A 22999-nucleotide genomic window follows, 5' to 3' on the forward strand; every position below is an offset into this window, starting at 1 on the left:
AGAGTAGATTTATCTGCATTGCAACATGTTTTTAGTTTCTTAGAATGACTGCAAGGGATCCTCATGGTTGCCGAACCATTTTTTTTCGTTCACTCATTTTACAAACTGAAGTGTTTTATTTCATTTTTGTTTTGTTTTCTTATGAAATAATTGACTGTGATTACCCCAAGACATTCTTTTTTGGTTTCCTTGTTATTTTCATATATTATTTCCTTATCACCTATAACCTTTCATTTCACATGGAATGATTTTAAATCAAATTTTATTCTTTCGCTGCTCTTCACTAACCAACAGAGAGCAGAGGTTTGTCAAATTTCCTCTTTTAACCAGTACTTGACTGTTTGCTGCATGTTCCCCCATAGTACCCCCAGCATGAAGAGACTCGAGTGGACAACCAGGATTGATAAAACACTCTCAGCTCTTTTTTAAAGGATAAATGTGGTTCCATCAGAGCTGTCTGATCAGAAATATGTGTAAAATCTTTATTTTGGAGTTGATACTTTGATATGTGTCTTAGATTAAATTATTGGAAATTATACCTTTGATATAGTAAGGCTAGTTGAACTGCCTTGTCTCCTGGTTGAAACCTCAGGGCCTGGTTCATACAGCTTTTGCATGCCCGGTATATCCCTGCTACAGGTTCAGACCACAGTTCAGACCTTCATGATATAGTATTGCCTTAACAGCCCCCTTTGTAAACCAAGAAACAAGTCGGAAATCACCCTCGTTAGCTCAGAGGTCAAGACGGAAACGCTTTGGAGTCCTTCCTGGAGAAGTAATGTACTTCCTGGAAAACTATGGAATACAGCATCTTGGAAGTATACAGCATCCTTTCCAAACACTTCTCGTGGAGACACATACCCCCTTCAAATAGCACTCACCTTCAGCCCCGACATTGTCCATTCCCAGAACACCACAGACCACTCTCCTTGAAAACGTCACGCCCATTGTGGAAAGTCCATTTCAGAAACACCAACCCAGTTATACTACTCAGTGCAAAGCCTTGGAAATGCCATCATCATTTTGGAAACTTCTTGTCTTGAACACCAACCTTGGAAGTTTCACATGCATTTGGAACCTCAATCTCACAAACTCAAACCTGTTATATATATCACTTTAATGCTGATCCTTTGTAATGAGATACTCCTTTTGGGAACTGCTCCCTTAGAACACATTGGAAAATTCTGCACATGTTTGAAGCCATCCTACACAATATACATGATATCCACCCATATATAATGCACTCCAGAAATGCCAACCCAGCAGAAATAGTTTCCTGCACTTGACTGTCCTCTGGTAACCCACCCGAGGACATGTCAATCCCCTTGGACAAAACTCTGCCTGGACTCTGTTGACAAAACAACTTTCATTGAGAAGCTGCTTCTCCTTTGGAATGATGACAAGACTTCATCCCTACCTTTGCTGGAACTTCTGACATTTTCAAGTTTTAAGACCTCAGCGGAAAAGGCTCCTTGAAATATCACAACCCAATACGAAAACAGCTGTGCTACACAGTTTTGAGACATAGCGACCTCATATTTATTTTTACTTTGCTACGACCCTTTAAAAAACAAATTAGCCACATTCCGTGTCCATTTTCGAGACAAATAGCCATGCCCCTTTTTACTGAAGACTGCGCCTTGTCGAACTGGTCTCACCCGCTCTTGGGTTGTGTATGCAAATTGGGATATCTCGTGATGGAATACTCTGAAATCTCTTCAATTTTACGTTCACTGTGGTCAATGGTTTGTGAGTTAAGCTGTGTAAAATGACTTCTCCCAATAGTTTCTGTTTTTAGATACATCCTACATTTGGGCATGGACGTATACTGTGAACATTGTAGCATTTTGTACTCATGTGTCATCTGCCGATCATCAGTTCTCATCCGTACTTGTATTTAGTTAGGTATGTGTCATTTGTCCAAGCCAACAGTGATGTCACATGTCCAAGTGTCTGAGGTCCAGGTTCCCAGTGTGGGATAGTCCTAGAAGAGTCGCCACGGCACATGACGTAGAAACAGGACTGCAGTTGCACTAGGTTACAGTGCTAAGCTACCGTAGCTAACAGCTTAGCTATAGGTAGAAGAAAGTCTCTAACGGCTTGTGCTTGCTAGAGAGTGGCTATAGATTATGTTAGTATCAATAAGAAGAAGATTTATTACATAAATATCATTTAACTACAGGTAGAAACTTATTTAAAGCTTTAGTTCAAATTTGAGTTTCATTTCAAAGTTAGGAGTTCAATTGTATGTAGCATTGATAAACATCTAACTTTTTTTTATTCCGTCAGAAATAATGTCTCAGTTGATATGAGATTTATCCTGTGACAAATCCTTGATAAAGAAAAAGCATGGAAGAATAAGTTTCAAGCGTGTAATAAAAAGGTGTTTCCACACAGTTACAAGATTTAGAAGTTAAGTACTATTCAGTGTGTAAGTGAATTGGTTTTATTTCAAAGCAAGTTGTGATTTAGCCTTTATTGAATCGTTTATGTAACCAAATAAAAAATTTTATTGTTTGTGTTTTTTTGGAAATTTAACAGACATGTATTACTAGATGTAACAATTAACAAATAGTTTGTTTAATTTAAAAACAAATATGTTGGTTATAAATGTAAGATTAAACCATTGTTTCACTAATGATGTAGTTGAAGAAACTAACAGGACAAGTATTACAATTAATAAAATCCTCATGTAATTGGTTGGTCAAGACAATGACCACAATGTTATGTTTGTTTTTGTTGCGTCTTATTGTCACTGAATGTTTAACAATACAAACTGTTATCATCATTTGTCTGGATGTATTTTTTTATTATTTTTTTTTGTTTTACCTTGGGAACATGTACAATGAGTTGTTTTATATTTTGTGAATGGTTATGAGGAATGACGTAGTGGAATGCACTGCACTTGAATGTTATTGCACGTAGATTTCATTTGTCTCTCCAGATCATGTTAGTATGGTTATAACATAGGGTTGTTTGTTAACTCACCCTCACTGGACCCATCGGGTCCAGGTGAGCTAATGGCATAGTGTGTTGTCCATCATCTGTTCCCAGTGTTGTCTTAATCTTGTAAAGTTCTGATCAAACTGTGGAAATGTCATGCAGAGGTAGCTGGGCAGGAGGAATACCATAAGTAAAATCAATATGGCTGCCAGGCAGCCATCTTTGATTTTCATGAGCTACTTCTTTAAAAAGTCCAAATTTGTGACTAAAAATGTTTTGGATTTGTGCCGAGAATCCATTAATAAAGTTGTCAGATATTGGCTGATATCATGAAAAGGTTATGTAGTATTGATGCCCACTAACTAAAAATTTGTATGCTAAATAAGGTCATATTAAGCTTGAGACTATTTTTTAGCATATTTCTCTTGTACTGACCACATAAGCCCAGTTTTACTTACATTTCTGTCTTCTCAAAGTCAGTGAATTGATTCACTCTCTTCAAAATTGCTTAATCTTTTTAGATTAATTTCCAAAATTGGATCTGATTTGTTGTGTCAAAGTCAGGATACCCAGTTATCGAGTCCTGATTGTCCTCAGTTCTGTATCTGCACTACATTTCTGTTGGATACTAATGATAAAATCAGGTGAGCTACATAGCCTTTTGGCACTTCTTTTCATTGACTAGTATCAACGTGAGTGTAATGTAACAGGCGACGTCTGCCGGTATGTGGTAAGTCTATTTATCTATGAGATGCATAAACTGTGCCCATCTCTCATTCATAAACACACCACAAACACAAATTAGCTGATTTAAGGAAAACAATTAGCGAAAATAAAGGCACTAATGTATATGGATATGAGTGACATGTTTATTCAGATACCAGTGTCATGTGTAATGCAATTCAAACATGTTAAAAATAGCAGATTTGTATCATTCTATTTCAAAGACACATTTTAACTTTTGGAATTTAACTCTGAGGGATGGGTTCAATTTTTGCAGCTGATGTCAATTGTCAATTTCTCCAGGTCTTTCGATCTTACTTTAAATGTGATACTTTGCATTATGTAGCATTGCATGCTATTCACATCATAATTTGATTGATTTGATGTGAGGTAAGCGTCTGGCCTGGACTCAGCGGCTGGAGGTCGGGCGGACTGCCTCTGTATCTTCTCTCTCTGAATCAGCAGACTTTGTTTATCCTCAGCATGACCATTCCACACATTTCTATAATACGAACAAGTTCTGTGTGCCCACTTTATCATCAGTTCTTTCCTGAATGACAATGAATGCTTACACTATCATTAATCACACAATTATGTTTCAAAGTTATGAATTCGTTTGATGCTTTGTCATTTCAAAATGGGATTTATCCAATGAACAGTGGGTTCTTTTGAAAGAGGTATACTCGTTTTGGAGATTTATTTGAATTCTTAACATAAGTGGATTAAGGAGGAGGCAGTTTCGCCAAATAATTTCAACCTACCCTGGTAAGTTTATGTGAGGTTCAAACAAGTTGTCTCTAAGTTTCACACACTTTATGTAACACCGAACTCTTTCACATAAATTTCAAAATTCACAGAGTCGAAACAAGCTACTGAATCACTTTTCTCAGATTCCTTTTTCACAAGCATTTGTCAACTCTTTGTGACTCACAATAAATGGAATAAATAATATTACACTGATAATTACTCAGATAATTCAAAAGCATAATTTGGTCAGAAATAACACACAGACAGCAACAGCTACATATGTATGTTGAAGATCAATTATTCATACTTCAATAAGGTTCTAAAATAATATTTTTACACCTTTTAAAGATAGAAATTGAAACATCCAAATAATGCGATGTTTTAGCAAAAAGAGTTAAAAATGGATGTGTGAAGGATATAATATGATCAGTAAGTGGTGGGACAAGTGATAATTCCAATCCAGCAAAGAAGGTGTATTGGAAGGTCACAGAGATTTCAACAAGACACGCAGTAGGACTACGACTGTAGATTTGAAGTCATAGTGGGTGACATGGAGTTGATTTTTTGCAGCCTGGCAAGACGATCATCAGTATCAACTTCTTTCGTCTTTTCCGAGTGATGAGGCTTGTGAAGCTGCTGAGTCGAGGAGAAGGCATCCGAACACTCCTCTGGACGTTCATAAAATCATTCCAGGTAGGTTAAAATAATGTCAGAAGTCAACGCCAGAGAACACCTAGTCTCCATCATCCATCGAAGCAGATTCTATTTGGTGCAAAAGGCAAAGAAGCTGAGAAAATTATATGATTGAACACCAGGTGTTGGCCAGCAGGCAGCATGTCCTGCCCTCCTTGTAGCACCTGCCACTGTTAGGACATGCTTTACTTATTATAGCGGTCAGCCTTAAATATGTTGTTTTATGTGATTGGACGGATTTTCTCATCGTGAATAAATTGGTTTTGGGGAAAAGGATATTTTCTATGTTTTGATCATAATGTTTTAGTTACATGGTTGGATAAATAATTTCTTTCATATATGCCCATGTCACATGTCTTCGGGCCTGACCTCTTTTCGAGTCCCTAAGCAATACATAACCTCATGCTTAATAACGTAATCAAGGTAGATGTTTCAAAGCCCACTGGAGACATCAAAGTGTTGGGTACTTGTCGCTGAAGTTAGGTTATGAATTAAGCTACACAAGGTAAGATATTCAATAAGTCATGAAAAACATACCTCAATACTGTGACTGATTATTATGTGCATCTGTTATTAACTTGACTGATGGAGGGGCTCGAAACCATGTGACGCCAACAAGATGGCACCTGGTGGACTCTCCTCTCTCAGCAAGGCATTATCACTCTAAAATTAAAACGATACGGTCATTTGACCATCCAAGTGTTAACAGAAATAAATGTTCTCAAAGGTGAGACTTAATTTTAGTGTATTGGGATGGTCATTAGAAACGTAATCAGAACCATCTTTTAGGGGCTTGAAACTTGAAAACCCATAACACGAGGATAAACATAAACAATTTCTGTTTATCCATCCTCAAGATTGTTTAACCTTATATCATACATTGAGCAATATTTATTGGGATATGGCAAATGCCTATTTTAGCCATAATGAGTTTTTTAGAATATTTTTGACAAGTAACTTATTGTTGTATTGTGTTTTGTTATGGCCTTATTGATGATACCGGTTTCTTTTCATTCCAGGCTCTTCCATATGTAGCGTTACTTATCGTGATGCTGTTTTTTATCTATGCAGTAATTGGAATGCAGGTAAACCATACAGATACACCACATTTTGTATTGTATTCAGTGTTGATATTGTAGCGGGGCATGGAGTCATCCCACAGATGGCATCCTTACCTTAACAGGTAACGTCCTTCGTCATGGGGACAAGGCATCCAACCTCAGATCAGAAGGTCGGTGGTTCGAATCCCATCACGGGACTCAGAAATGTTATAGCTCTTAACTTTGTAAATATATGTGATGTTCCTGGTCCTAGTTTTGGAGACATGCTTATATTGAGATAATGGTGAAGTGAGGGGAGGTCAAATGGGGTTTAACGTCATGATCAGTTTTTTTGCGCTTGTGCATGCATGTGTATGTGGCTGTTTGTACCAGTCCGGACTGATGCCGGCTTAAAGGGCAAGTTCACACGGAAATGAACCTATTTTTCTTGTACTTTTTCCACATTAAAAGTGTTAACCTAGAAGTGTCATAGACAAAAATATAAAAATATCACAATTTATTAACATATTTTTCGCATTTACCAAGTGTTCTATTTCCACAACAAAAACACCATCGCTTATGCCCCTTGCAATATGACGTCATTGGTGCCAATTGATAAACATTATGACGTCATCATGCTTTGTTAGAGCCGCTTCACGTGGTGTAGGTACAGGTGTGTGATTCTAGCGTCTCAGATGCCAGCCAGCATAGTGTTATGCTGAGTCACCACTGCGCCGGAATGTGTCGTAGGCCATGTTGTTTTACCGCAAACTGGTACTTGATATCTTTTGCGTTGAGAATAGACAGGGACCCAGTTGAATTGGCACCAATTACGTCATAATCTAAGGGGGATAACTCAGGCCTGTTTAGCTCGAAAAACGAAGGCCTCATAACGGCATATCATTTTCACACCATTGTGACCTTCCTACTTTCACTGTGAAAAAAATGAGAGTATATTTTCAAACACAGATACTAATTAATTCTAAAATTTCGTTTTGTTTAGAAAAAGATAAAAAGTGATTTTTGCATGTACACTTCCCCTTTAACAGTGCTGGCCCACTGACGTACCATGCCACAGTTTAACATGGATACACCACTCACACACAGTATACTGACTCAGTGTAGACCAGTCCTTGTTTTACCCCCTAAAGGACGAGCGAAGGGTAACAAAAAACACCATCTTTTGACGTCTCAGGGAGCCAGACATAGTGATTTGTTTAACCACTATTAAGAATCCTGCTATTTCATTGGTTAATCCGTACCACGTGACGAAATAATACATATCTATGTAGACCCCGAAATCATGTGACTGACACTGACCTCGAAAAATTGACTCATCACATGATCAGTATTGACCTGTCATGTGATGAGTATTGACTCGCCTGCTAGAAAACAAGATGTTGTCTGGTACAAACATTGCACGGTTCGCAGCTAAGTTACTGTAATGAAACGGGACGGTTTAAAGATTTCATAAACATTAATGTGAATTTTGTGATAAGAAACGAATGATTACTCTTGACGAGGTCAATATATGAAAACAAGGCCTCGGCCTGGTCAGACCACCGAAGGGTCATGTCCTTCCGTCCTTGTTTTCGGATATTGACCTCGTCAAGAGTATTTGTATAACACATGCTTGATGACACTGCCCTCCATGTTGTTGTAGGTGTTCGGTAAGATACGACTAGATGATGATACAGAAATCCACAGGAACAATAACTTCCAGACATTTCCGCATGCAGTGCTGGTGCTCTTCAGGTAAGCATGTCATCCACTCAAGTGTCATGTTTGTTTCACTCACCATGAGTGAGTGAGTGAGTATGGTTTTACGGAGATTTAAGCATTATATTTACCAATATCATGACGGAGGACTCCAGAAAAGAGCTTCTCAATTTGTACCCATGTGGGGAATTGAACCGGGACGTTCAGCATGACGAGTGCCTGTTTTAACCACTAGGTTTCCCCACTACCTCCAATGGTTCTTCAACTGGTAGATATACAATAAAACAGAGATCCGGAAATATTTTTTTGCCAATCGGACATTTGCATTTTGGTCATGCCCACCTCATAGCTGAGGTGTTGGATGTATGAATAAAAAGAATAAACTCAAGTGTCACTTTCATAACATATATAGATTGTGACGAGAACGTGTGAACAGCTGATTGGTATTTCCAGCTTAGTGTACGAGAAAATACACATGGTAGTCTTAACCTCTGCATATAAAACAATGCCTTGGAGAGCAGGAATGGTAAATCATCATGTCTAGTGAAGTTTTATATGAAATGTCATATTTTTATTGACCAAGTTTGTTATGCCTTTTCGTTCACCTGAATTCCCTGAAGGGATAGATCAACGATGTGTTATAAAGCCTACAACACTTGATAAATACATAGATCTCAATATACAGTTTCACCCTATCGGGGTGAAGGTCAGTGTGCCAGTGGTGACTGATGTTGACCCAATTTTATGATGTCTGGTTTTCACTATTTCAAATCAATTTGGAAAAGTCCGGCGCACAGACCGATTTCCGGATCCCTGCAATAAAATGAAAAAAACCTACCTGTCAGATATTATGCATTTCAGTACTTTCAAGTGAGATTCCTATTTTCACAACAGCATGAAACATGAGAACTACCTTAATTCTTGACTCAATATTCAATATTCATCTGGCAAGACTAATGAAGAGCCAGTTTGGTTAAAAAGTTGCCAGTCCAGATTTTCTGTACACTGTTGATCACACATCGTTCAGTAGGTGGAATAATCATTGTTTATATGGGGTCATCATCCAAATACCACTCAGGATATAAGTTAATATCTTTTATTATCCTCCTGTTTGAAAAAACAGGGGAATATAGCAATCAGCATGACTGTCTGTCCATTTTCCGTTTCGGGAGCAGAACTCCCAAAGCATTGAATATTTCTCATTGAAACTTGCTATACAGATCAGTCTAGTTGTGAACTGTGCCTTTGATGATTTGGGATTTTGTCTTTTTTTCCTGACAAGTTGGAGTTATACTGAAAATGAGGGTAGTGCTTGTTTCTGAGCAGAACTCCATAATTTGTTGACTATTTCTGGACGAAACTTGCTATACAGATCAGTCTAGTGGTGAACTGGTGCCTTGATGATTTAGGATATTGAAAAATAGTGAACAGCATTATTTATTTCTTCACAGAACTGAAGGCATCAAAAAGCAATAAACAAAAAGTCGGGTATAAGAAGCCAAACTCCATTTCCGATTTCTGATGACTCATTTCATGTTAACATAGTGTCAAGGAAAACAGACAGACTACAGGACTACAGGATATGTGCTGTTTCTAAAACTTGATTTTCCAAGACAAAAACTATCTGTCTCTGATGGTCAGGTATTTTATACAATGTCAGTATTTATGCCTCTAAAGATAAATTGCCATTTATGAGAGATGAAGATGCAAAGATGGAAACGTGCCTATGGTGTGTTTCAGATCTGCTACGGGGGAGGCATGGCAGAACATTATGCTGGACTGTGTGCACAGACCAGGTGTGCGGTGTGACAGACAGGCCGATCCCAACCTCGGAGTGGGCAACGACACGAATCATGAAGAAAGCATTTGCGGAAACAACTTCGCTTTTATCTACTTCATCTCATTCTACATCCTCTGTTCATTTCTGGTTAGTGTTAACTCAGCTGAATTCATTTTAACCTTCAGGCTAAGAAATGATATTTTTATTATAATAAAATATAGTATTAAAAATAACAATAAAAATATATAAAAATAATATATGATTGGGTTGTCATGGAAATACATGCAATTATGCCTTTGTAATTTATTTCGGTTCTCATCATGTTATCACTTGTCATCCCTAGTTATCACTCAAGTCTATGTTTTCTGTCCCATAGGCCCTCCGTACCGTTTCATCCTTGATACAGGCAACTAAAGTTAGAATTGGGTGGACATGTGTGCCTCCTTATTGATACTATGTCAGTGCATGCTGGTGGACCTGTGTAGATCCGTGTTAGAACAGGTCTTCAGCAACCCATGCTTGCTGTAAAAGGCGACTGCTTGTCTTAAGAGGCGTCTAACGGGATCGGGTGGTCAGGCTCGCTGACTTGGTTGATGCATGTCATCGTCTCCCAATTGCGTGGATCGATGTTCATGATGTCCATCACTGGATTGTCTGGTCCTCGATAATTTACAGACCGCCGTCATATAGTTGGAATACTGCTGAGTGCGGCGTTAAACAACAAAGGAATGAATGTATGCTGGTAACACAGTGAGCCACATTGCTCATGCTATCAAACAATGGTTTAGCCTAAACTTGATTATTTTCAGGCTGCCATGATTATGAAATCTCTTATTGGCATTTAGAAGTTGGAAGAACATGAATACATGACACTTTTTATGGATAGCAACTTCTTTTATTCTCCATCACCTGACGAAGGAGCAAGAAGTAGCTCTGAAACATGACAAAGAATTAAAGAAGTTGAAATCCATTAAAGGTTTCATGTATTCATAACCTGTTTTCCCTTCTGAGTTCATCTATTTATCATTTGAGTTGTCATGTGTTTTATGTTTCAGATTATTAACCTTTTTGTGGCTGTTATCATGGACAACTTTGACTATCTGACTCGTGATTGGTCAATCCTGGGTCCGCATCATCTTGACGAGTTTGTCCGACTTTGGTCAGAATATGACCCTGAAGCAAAGTAAGCTTCATAATGTTATGTGTTTAGCTACAAAGCTGATGGTGCCACTTTGGTAGTATAATTTCAAGTATTGTCTCGTTTTCTTTATTATTTATAAATATACATTGAAATCTCAATTTTTTTCTTGTGATTTGTAATACCGGTATATAAAATATTTTCTCTTAGTTTGAATATTTTCCCGAAATTTCAATAATTTTCTCTTAATGTCAATTATTTTTTATTTTTGTTTCAAATTTCTAAACTAACTTTAATTTTTTCCTTTTGATGTTTTTCTCATAATTTCAATTATATTTTTAAGAATCATTAAAATTTATTTTTGTTGTTTCAGAGGTCGAATCAAACATTTAGATGTTGTAACCCTGCTGAGGAAGATCTCGCCGCCATTGGGCTTCGGCAAACTTTGTCCCCACAGGGTAGCTTGCAAGGTCAGTTGTATGTTTGTTTGTTTGTTGTTTAACGCCGCACTCATCAATATTCCAGCTATATGACAGCGGTCTGTAAATAATCTAGTGAGGACCAGAAAATCCAGTGATTGACATCATGAGCATCGATCCATGCAATTGAGATACGATGACATGCATCAACCAAGTCAGCAAGTCTGACCACCCGATCCCGTTAGTCACCTCTCACAACAAGCATAGTTGCCTTTTTTACGGCAAGCATGGGTTGCTAAAGACCTATTCTACCCCGGATCTTCATGGGTCGGCAGTATGTTATTGTGTGCCAACTAGAGCAAGAGAGCACACACATTAAGATTATCTTTTAATGCTTCTTTGAGCAGTTTGCCAGTAACATCATGGCAGGGGCTTGACACACACCTCCCATGTCTTTTGCGTGTTTAGTCGACATCTTAACTCAGTGAGTGAGTATGGTTTTATGCCGCTTTAGCAATATTCCAGCAATATCACGGCGGGGGACACCAGAAATGGGCTTCACACATTGTACTCATGTCGGAAATTAAACCCGGGTCTTCAGCGTGACGAGTGAACACTTTAACCACCGCCCCTCTTAACTACTGACTAACTGTAGGAAACACAACTGCCACTTTCCACCAAGACTTCTATGTATTATTTAAAACACCTTGCCATGTTTTAGTTCTATTTAATTTAAATCTGTACTCATTTGCCAACCTGGTTTTTTTGGTATGGTATTGATATTGAATTTTACTGGTGGAAAAATAGTGCTTTCTTATATATAATTGTTCTGCTTTCCTTCACAAGACAGAGATCCATAATCTGTTAATAAAAAATTCATCTTAAATTTTCTATGTTGTGTTTGTAGAGACTTGTCAGCATGAACATGCCATTGAACAGTGATGGTACGGTGATGTTCAACGCGACGCTGTTTGCACTGGTGCGGACGTCGCTGAAGATCAAAGTGGAGGGCAACATCGACACGGCCAATGAAGAGCTCAGAGCTGTTATTAAAAAAATATGGAAGAGGACAAGTCCTAAACTTCTTGATCAAGTCGTCCCCCCAGCTGGCAGTAGGTTTTTTCTAGTTTTATCGTCGAACTTCTACCTTCCTTCTCTCATCTCAGCCCAGACAAGGGGAGGTAACTCATGTAGTGCAGATTAAAACCTACATCTTAAGATCAGATAGGGTTGGCTTCTTATTGCCACATATTTACTATTGCTGTTACAAATACTTGACAGTTTCATTTATCAGATGCTCTGGCATTCCACATACATTGTGTATGGGGCAAGTGGCCTTGTTGAATAAATGATCTGTCTGGCATACCTTATACTTCACAGACTGTTGTTTTCATAAGTCTGGCGGTTGTGGAACTATGCAAATTCACAAGAGTTCATTGTGATCCTGAAATATGACTGATAGGTATTTTAACCATTAAGTAGTGAATGTGGTACATGATATGGCTTAACATATTGCTTCAGAATTACAAGACACTAAGAAATCACTGAACACACAATCAGTGAATTCACAGATTCAATGAATGACAATGATGATCTGTGTGATAATTTGATATAATTCTGTATTTTGTGTGGTAACGGATACCTTACCATATTGTTTGACTCAGCGAAATCCATGAAGGATATTTACTGCAATTCAGTGATGCTTTGTGGGAGCTGGTTAACTTTATGGTCGTAATTCTGGTAGTTCTTCTTGCCAGGTGATAAAAAAAAAAAATCCATACTTATATTACAGCCTTAAACGTATTTGCAAAAAATACCAGATTATTTTGAATCAACTCAGCTATCCATGGCTTCTAACATATAATTCCCGTGAATACAAAACCTCTATTACATCATTGCCATAAATCCTGTATTTTGGCTGTCATCACACTATAAAAATCTTCAGATTTTCAACAGAAGTAATATGCATAAAAGTTTCCAGATACAGTGGCTACCATATGTCATAGTTAATCGTTCATTGATTCATCATGATTGAAGACAACTGCAAACAATTTCCCATTTTGAAAGGGAGATTTCCACCTACTGTGTTGTATAATTTGTGTAGTTAATGCAGGAGAGATTTTAGTTACCCGTGTTCGTAAACTCTGTGGTCATGTCAGAGTTAACAAATTGGTCTTTGTTGACCATAGAACTCAGGAATCCCTGTACAATAATGTTAGGGCAAGGCAAGTATGCTATGAGTTATCTCCCCATGGCCTTTCTGCCCGTCTGCCTGAGATAAGCTTGATCGATGGGGATCTCTGTGTGCACAACTGAAGAATGGCTGGAAAACAATCAAAATTATCTTCAAAAACATGCAAGTGATGATGTTTTATAGTTGATACGTTGTAATTGTATCGTCATTCAACCAGTGCATTAAGAGACCTTCATTTGGTCGGGAGGCTTGTCACAACATACATATTGTAAGACTCGAAAATCTATGAAATCTGTCAACTTCTTTTTCAAATTGGATAAGATGAATTTTTTTAAAAGGAGAGAGTATATTTTTCCGAGTTTTGAGGTTACCATGAAAATTCTTCCTGCTGAACTTGGCAGTTTTGGTTTGGTGTACGTTTTGACAAGCCACGTTTTGAGTGCGGTGGCACCGTGTTCTAGCGCCCTCTGCTGGCGGAGTTAGAGATACACGCTGACGTGTGGTGGTGTTCAGGTACATGTATTCACTCAGGTGAATTCACATATAGACTGTGTGGAGGTTCACGTCAATTCAGGTGCATGGAGGTCATTTTGACAACTCCAAAATGAAACACTGGGTTATTTAAAGTTTTATTGAAGGTTGTAACATATTGCAACAAAATTTGACTAGTTTAACATTGATTTCTAACAGAATATGAATTTTATTCATGTTCATATTTGAATAAATCAAATTTGGTAACATTTTTGATATTTTAAAGATTTTCTTAGATATCACTTTGCAGGATTATTTCTGTATTGTGACGTCTTCCCAAAGTATTTGTGTGATGAGGACACCTGAAGCATGACGTTGATGATACACAGTCTCTAGATGTAGTACTCACCATGTGTGTAGGTAGTAGCTTTAGACAAGCATGTTAACCATGGGGCTAAGTAACATCAGCTACAATAGTTAAGGATTCTGGGTTAGAATGGATCCCCAGCTGCCTATGCTGGTTGTAGGAGGGGATGAAATGAATTTTGTGGTCAGGCTCGCTGACTGGGTGGATTGGGTGTCTTCGTACCCTGACAGCGTGGATCGTTGCTCACAGTATCAATCACTAGATTGTCTGGCCCAGTGGTGGGGTAGTCTAGGCGTTAAAGCGTTCGATCGTCACGCCGAAGACCCGGGTTTGATTCCCGACATGGGTACAATGTGTGAAGCCCATTTCTGGTTACCCCCGCGATGATATTGCAGGAATATCGCTAACAGCAGCGTAAAACCATACTCACTCACTGTTTGTAAATTACCAACAGAAAGTGCAGTGTTAGAGTTTGTCAACATTTTGTAGATACAAATGTACAGCACTGGCTGTAAGTGCATGGTGGGTTTATGACGCTGATGATATTTAGCACCCATTAGCTTGCTGTGATTTAATCCTTTTGATTATATACTTCATATACCTAACTGGTACTGTTGTTTCAAATATATTGATATAATTTGTATGTCATTTGTCTATGCCTGAAGCATATGCCTAGCTAACGTGATCTATGGAGCTATGATTAATTCATGTATTATTGTATGTGTATATTCAGCAAGCTCAGTATATCATTTAGAGCTTCGGAGAATGGCATTCGAGAAATGTTCATGTTTTCTAAGATTATCTCCCTTTAACTGTTATGTTTCATTCATGCAAGGATATTCTTGGGATTGTCAACTTTAAAATTCTCTCACAGTCACATTTATTTCATAAACTTGTAAAATCAATGCATTTTGTTGTAAACAAATTTAAGAAATATGATTGGCATGGAAAGGTTTTGTGTCATAATCCCGTGTTTTTCTAGTCAAACTGAACAATTAAATATATTTTTAAAAGTAAAGCATATTAAAGTATGCATAGCTGAAGAAAATAAAGAACCATGTACAAATTTCACAATTAAGAAAACATGAACACTTGCTCCAAACGGTGCCGATTCTCATGCAGTTGTACAAGCTAATATTGTCCGAAGCATCCCATATCTAAACATCCATGCTACATCCTGATCCATGGCCATGCTAACATCGTCCATGTGCATTCTGTATACATAGCAATATAACCAGCGCAACTACATTCCTGTGGCTGTCTGTTGCAGAGCATATTCTGTATGTATCATGTCCTGTGTAACATTGTTTCCATGGAATGGATCGTATATACACCAGGCATCGTTCTGCATTGTCTCACTGACTCAGATCTACTGCATACTAATTGGGAAGACTGCATTGGATTTCAGGGGATGACGATGTCACAGTGGGGAAATTCTATGCAACATTTCTTATCCAAGACTATTTCCGGCGCTTTAAGAAACGCAAAGAACAAATGCAAAAGATTCAAAAAGGCCAGGAACACACCAACGCTTTGCATGTGAGTACCGTTCAAATCTCTTTTTCTAGAATAGTGTTGTCTGTTTCAAAATCCATGTGTTGATGATTGGATGATATGCTCTGTTTCAGAATAGTTGAGTGTAAGAAATGGAAATGAACTTTGTTCAGTTAATTTACTGCTTTTATATGTGTGAGCCAGGTTTTGTGCAGCAATGTGATGGTGGGTGGTGATCCTGAGAATGAATTTGTTGTTTGTTTTGTTTGTTGTTTAACGCTGTACTCAGCAATATTTCGGCTATATGATGGCGGTCTGTAAATAATTGTGTCTGGACGATCATGAGCATCAATCTACACAATTGGGAAACATTGACATGCATCAACCAAGTCAGCGAGCCTGACCACCCGATCCCGTTAGTCACCTCTTACGACAAGCATAGTCACCTTTTACAACAAGCATGGGTTGCTGAAGACCTATTCTTAACCCAGATTAGAGAATGAATTTGTATGTGGGAATAGAACCTGGATCTCATGCCGGCCAAGCTAACACCTACCCACTTGGCTACCATTCAGTCAGTGCAATGAGGTGGGGTGAGTGAAATGAGGTTTACCGGTGCCTTCAAGATTGTTTCACTCATATGTGTGTATGGCTGCTTGTACTAGTCCTGGCTGGGTTGCTGGGGGCTTCTAACCTGGAATCCAAACGGGGCAGTTAAGTAACGAACATCAACATCGGGGAACAAAGGCACACCTGAGCCCGGGTCACACGCAATAATGCCTGTACATGTCAGCCCTTGAGTCGGGTCAAGCATCGGGAACTGGGCCGGGTCCTCCTGAATGCCATGTCTGTGTTCAGTTCCACTGACACAAACTCCATTTATTGATCCAGTATATCTAACATGACATCTCTTGAGAGATTATATATATCAAGCTTATATTTAAATTTAAAGATCGTGAAAATGGATTTTGAAACAGATAATTTTAGCTCACCTCGTGAATGTTGGAATGCACACAAAAATGATTCTCACAGTATATGTACTGTTGTTTCTTAAATATTTTGATTTTGAATGCATAGATTTCAACAGTAACCTACCACATTGTGTTGGTGAGCTAAAAGAATTATTGAGATTTGTTGACGTAGACTATAGATATTTTATGCGATGAAGTTTTAGTCTGTGTCAGACCAAACAGATCAAACTTATATGTAAGAAGTCATTATTGTTCTCAACATATCACTCTCTATCTTTATGAACATGTTTTAAAGGATTATAGATTTAATGTTAATGATTGCAATATTTTTATTTTTATTAATTTTCTCAAAAAATGTTGTATAATTACAAAGTATGACATGTAACAGCTTTAATTCTTCTAATTTTAGCATGAAAATATATCCAAGCATATTTATAAGACTGAGAACCATGGCAGGCAACTGTTTGTGGCAGATTGTTGAGTTAGTGGCAAACATTAAAACTCCATTGTCTTAAGCCCAGCACCTTAGCGGATGCACCTTATCAGTTCTCACCATTTCACCCTTAATGTTATCCCTGTACTAAGCTGAGAATTGATGTTCCGTTTGGGCTCAGAATTAATGAAATTCATTCAAAACCTAATCCACCCCATAATTTCCTAACCCTTGTTATCTGAAGTGTTCCAAATTTATATGCAAAGGCTATCCCTGAAATTGGTTTTATACAGAACTTATTTGTAAAATCAGTAAATGACCACACAAGATCAAGTTTACAGTCACAACAGGCAATACAGTGGGCCAAACGAGTGGCAGCAGCCATGAAAATCAGGCCCTATTACATGACCCAATGCTCGCACGAATGTCCAGAATTTGTCACTGTTGAATGTCTTGAAAGAGGCACATGGTTCTAAAGTCTGGCATTGTGTTTGAAGCTGTCAGGAATATGTTAAAATTGTTTTCGAATAGGAATCCAATCTGCATCTGGATTAGACGCGAGTCAGGTCATAATTGGCCTAGAATTGCACTGTGCTCGCTCTTAGATAGGTACAGCCAGCAGTATAGAAACTGTCCCATCCAGAAACTTCTAAAATGATCGAGTCTGTCAAGTTTGTCAAGGGCAACCAAGGGAGGTAACCCAAAACTCACTTCCTGGCAGATTAGCTTTTACAGGGCTCAATATTTTATGAGTCCTTTGCTGCCTCTGCCCATCACTAGAAATATACCAACAACAATCTCTGCCGCCACACAACAACCTCGCCATAGATTTGGTAGCTTGTGTAGGCATTTGTAACTGAATTTGGTATGTATATAATGACAAAATAACAATGCTATCTCCAATGTTTATAAACAGGACATATGAAATAACGAAATCTGCCATTAATGTGACAATCTGCCACAGTCTTACGATGGATCAATGTCTTACATATTCGTCTTAATATTCATGACTGTAAGCTTTGCCTTGAACAGATGCGTTATTTGTCCATATTTATACATGTACCGGTATATATTGATCAATGCATGATAATATTTAGACTTCAACACAAAGAGCCTTTCTTATATTCTTTATTTACAAGTGTTGTATCATCATCTTCTCATTGCTGTCTCATAACCATACTGTTTGTCATATAGTACTACAGAATGTGTGTATTGTATACATAGCACATATGTATTTATTTACTGGATTTGATCCTCTATATGTAGCTATGCTGTTAGATAGTGCATCACTGCTTGCTAATCTCATAGACATATACATCCAAACCTCAGCTTACAATGCCTGAATAAACCGTGTGTCGGTTAGGTAGATGGTAGGTATATATGTCTATGTTAATATGTTTTATCATAGCAAACATTTAGCATGAACTTTTAAAATTCAGTTTTGATTTTATAATTTTTGTTTAATTTTACATAGAAATTAAATACAAAATCACTGCACACACAATTTGAAATTTGAAACTGGTTGTAATTTCCTAGTAGTTTGTTCAATATTTTGAAAAAACGCAGAAGAAAAATCGGTGTTTGTATTTTAGTTCAGTTGAAATACTAATAAAGTATTGCATGTTGTTCGGCTTTGACATCCTATATCTGTCGGCCCATCATCTCTTGGTGGTTCTGAAGGAGTTGAGTCCTACATCATTGGTAGAAGATAGGCTTTGTTATCTGGTGGCACAGGAAATGCTCACCTTTTAACAAACACCTGGTATCATCACTAATTGATAGTGATTCTTACACATGCTCATGATAGAGTTGGAATCGTACAATAGAGTCTGCTTTTAGCAGAGATTTCTTATGATTAGGGAAGAGTTTTGTCCCTTATGTTTAAAAGTGACAGAAACTTCTTTGGAAACGATTCATATTCCTAAGTCTCCATATATATAATTAAGATTTTTGTAAGTAGAATATTTACCAGAGTATCTTAATGAAACGACTTATTGAAGTGCTTTTACATGTATACAAATATGAAGACCAGTATTAGCAATCACACACATCATACTGTATCATGATACAATTTCTTTTCATTGTCCATAATCTGGAAAACAACTCAACTTGATAAATGATAAAAGATACACAGATAAACATGAAGGAATGAAGATACTTATCTGCAAATTGCGTTTAATCATTTCATTCACTCCAGCATTTGTTAAATGATACCCTGTTTCTTTTCTAGCCCTTTATAGGTCAAGAACCAAAGGTAGTCAGCATGTAAACACACTTGCTGACCCTCCTGAATAAACGGTTACTTGTAATGTGAATACATGCACCCATTAGACAGCCATCAACTTAAGACTCTCCTAGTTCTATCCATGCTTGAACGTATGGCTTGATGATAGCTAATGGAAGATAACATGCTACAGTTTTTGATGTCAATAACCATGCATGTGAATGCTTTTCAAGGACTTCACCTTGCTTTGTTGAGCTTTGCCATCCCACCAGAATGTTGCTTGTCAGGAATACGTCTTGTACCAAGACTACCGGGGCTGTAGCTTATTTCCTACGTAGAAGTTAGGATAGAGCACATTTCATTTAAGATAATATTTAGATTAGAGTTATTTTTTTTGAGAAAAATATTTTTTCTGCATCTGAATAACCTGTATTGCTTTCAGCATTTTGTATGAGAAATTTTGCACTTTTAAACAGGTAGTAGAGTATAGTTAGGAGATAGTCCTGATATAGAACTAGATTCTGCACAGAAATGGTCTCTACAGCGCTTTGACCTTGGGGTCAATGTTGACATGGTGAAATTTAATTGCCTGACGTTCTAACCTTCAACACTGCTTGATAATGGAATTTGTCTCCTTTCTTATCCCATCTTTCGGAGCCCTCCTTCTACGGCTGTCAGTTTTACTGTCTGATCAGTGTTGGGCCATTTTTAGCACATATGCCTTTAATCTGGTAAAATCTTAGAATAACAGCAAGACATTTGAAAACTAAATCTTAAGTTTCGGCTCATGTTCATATTTAGGACTCTAAGAATGAAGAAAGTATTTTTTAGTGATTGTGTAAAACAATTATGGTTCATACCAAATAGTTTTCATTAGAACCTGTCAAATATAATCAATTATATCTTTTTATCCATTTATTTAAGATAAGTAATTTATTTGATGAAAATTGTTACTATGGGTTACGAAATGTAAAGATCTCTCACTGACATGAGCTTTTAACTATTATTATTTATAAAAGGTTCAAAGAAACTGCCTTTCAAAAACTTTGAGAAAAATCAAGTCCAATTTCTGTAAGACACTTGAAAAATGGCCCCCCACTTTGCCAAAAAAACTAAGCCTTCTTTACTAACAGCTAGGTAATGCAAATTATCTCCCTTGATACTCTGTGTAGCATTAGAGACCTGATGTGTTTGTCTTTTAGGCGGGTCTGCGAGCAGTTCACGACCTTGGGCCGGAAATACGACGCGCCATATCAGGAAATTTGGATGACGAGGAATTCTTAGATAAAGATATAGAAGAACCTATGCATAGGGTTGGTAAAGCTTAATATTCAATTTCACAGGTGCACAGTATTCTGAAGCTAAATTGGAAAATCCTTCACAAAAATCAGTTAAAAGATGGTACATATTTTTTAAATCTCAACCAACTGTCTTTAAAAATATGAAATGGAATATGAGCAGAAATCCTTTTTTTTATCCAGAATTGCAGAATTCTTCTACACCCTCTGTTTCTTCCCATTCTCTCCGTTTACAGAAGTTAATATTCACCTTTCATCCATATCCGAAATCTAGCACACCCCTATGATTAATATATTGTTTGACATACATTTCACTTGATTCACAAAGAAATGGGTGCAACTCCAACTAATAGTTATCCAAAGTAGCACATTGACATTACTTTCAGTTCAATATACATGTATACTCTATGATCATGTACATATGATTTAACCCTACTCTATGGCTATTATCCTGTCTATAACAACCATAGTATATAGATTACAACTGTTGTTATCCTATGACTGTGAATATACATATACAATAAATGTTGTTTCCTTATCTGTAAGATAGCAAACTTTATTTTGGCATGAAGCTGAGCAAGTTTCTTATTTTTTATCTTTGTTTCTATATTGTGGCCATGCCATTGTATTACAATCTTCCTTCTAAGTTGATACATTCCCCAGTTTATTTCATCTGTCTTGTGCTTTCATTGGCTCATGTCAGTTGGAGCAGCTGATGATGGTGATATAGAGTTAGTGCATCTGTTGTATAACGTGGTTACTCCATTTGGACAGAGGTGCCTTGGGAGTAGAGTCTATCAACTGGACAATCATTTCTGTGTCTAATGAATAATCGTATATATTTTAGCTGTAATAGATCTGTCCAAATTACTTTTGGATGATGAAAGAGTGAAGGGGGAGGCAATCGTGAATATCATTGGAAAGTTTGTGTTAAAATCTTTTGTTGATGTGATTCATTTCAGAGAAATCATGGTCTGTTCGGCAGTGTGGTTAGTGCCATTGCGGGATACACACGACCAATTCTTCCATTCTTGAACCGCACACAATCACTTAAAGGAAAACCTGGTGAAGAGAACCAGAAGGTCTCTCCTGTTAATACTTGGTTAATTAAGGAGAACATCAATGGTAACTTAGCTACTGGGTCTTGTAACCATCTGAACCTTGAGAGCCGTAACCAGATGAACCACACACCGTCACCCCGTCCATCGCTCAATATACCACCAGAGCCAGCTAAAGACCAGAGACGAGACAGCAAGTCAAGGTAGAGTTATCCCCCTTGCTTTATAATGCTTTACGCTCTTGGTGCTCCTTTTTGCTCATTTATGCTGTTGTATACTCTTGCAAGGAAAGGATGTCACTTTGTGAAGTATTATGTAAACAATTGACCAGGTTTTACAAAAAAAAAAACCTGAATGGTTTACTTGACATGCAGGATGTAGGGAATCCATGTTAAACTGTGGCATGGTATGTCAGTGGGCTAGCACTATTAAATCGGTATGAGTCCGGACTAGTACGAGCAGCCACACACACATGCATGTGTGTCGCTGAAAAAGTGCAGTTGCTATATAAGTGCATTAACCCTTGATGCGACATTAAGCCCCATTTCACCTCACCTCACCTATATAAGTGCCACAACCTTGAACACTCTCCCATCTATTTGTGAAATCAAAATTTTAAACAGAATTGATTTACTGTGCCAAGTAAAACTCTCACAGATGACAACCATTTCTTGCATTAGTGTGTTCATCAGACAGTGATGCCTTGTTCATCCAGACAGCACCAGTCCCAGCGAAACCGTCCCAATTACCAAATTTCCAGAATAACAAAACATGGATATGGCGCACTGCTCCTTTGGTTATATACTACTCAAAAGAAGTTAAAGAACACCCCATTCTTTCATGTTCCTGGTGTTGTTGTGGTGTTATATCAGGTGTTCTTTAACTTTTGAGTATATTTTTGAAGTGACCTTCATGATTGCTCAGAAGGCGTGTTTGCAGTATAACAGGGTCTGGATTAACCAGGTTTCACTGTATTCAATAGCAATGTGTTGGGGTGAAATAATCAGATTAAATCGTGTAAGAAAATTGTTGAAACTTTGAATGAAACCATAAGAATGAAATGTCCTGTGTAATATAAAACTAACCATGAATATTACACAGTGAATCAAGTGAGCAATCAGTGAGTGAGAAGAGCAGGTAATATGAGATTTATCTACCCATGATTATGTTTTCATTTCATTATGTTTATCTAACCTTAACAACACTGTTTACAGGTCTTCCTCTGTTATTTGTTCTTCACATCATGTTCTGTTGAGAAACACCCCGCCTTAACCCTTGCCAGCTTCC

General features: G+C 37.6%; 1 protein-coding gene across 1 annotated transcript in view; it reads left to right on the forward strand.

Moving 5' to 3' along the window:
* LOC124122657 (muscle calcium channel subunit alpha-1-like) overlaps positions 1-22999 on the forward strand; it is a 149194-nt gene that overhangs the window by 108280 nt on the left and 17915 nt on the right. The window contains exons 31-42 of the mRNA XM_048396979.1: positions 3629-3673; positions 4984-5106; positions 6126-6191; positions 7810-7901; positions 9606-9792; positions 10701-10828; positions 11157-11253; positions 12110-12314; positions 15643-15773; positions 19363-19386; positions 20559-20669; positions 21617-21915. Coding sequence (XP_048252936.1) covers positions 3629-3673; positions 4984-5106; positions 6126-6191; positions 7810-7901; positions 9606-9792; positions 10701-10828; positions 11157-11253; positions 12110-12314; positions 15643-15773; positions 19363-19386; positions 20559-20669; positions 21617-21915 — 1508 coding nt within the window. The remainder of the gene's footprint in view (positions 1-3628; positions 3674-4983; positions 5107-6125; positions 6192-7809; positions 7902-9605; positions 9793-10700; positions 10829-11156; positions 11254-12109; positions 12315-15642; positions 15774-19362; positions 19387-20558; positions 20670-21616; positions 21916-22999) is intronic.

Source organism: Haliotis rufescens, unplaced genomic scaffold (assembly GCF_023055435.1).
Source record: "Haliotis rufescens isolate VD_foot unplaced genomic scaffold, xgHalRufe1.0.p SCAF_16, whole genome shotgun sequence".
NCBI lineage: Eukaryota > Metazoa > Mollusca > Gastropoda > Lepetellida > Haliotidae > Haliotis > Haliotis rufescens.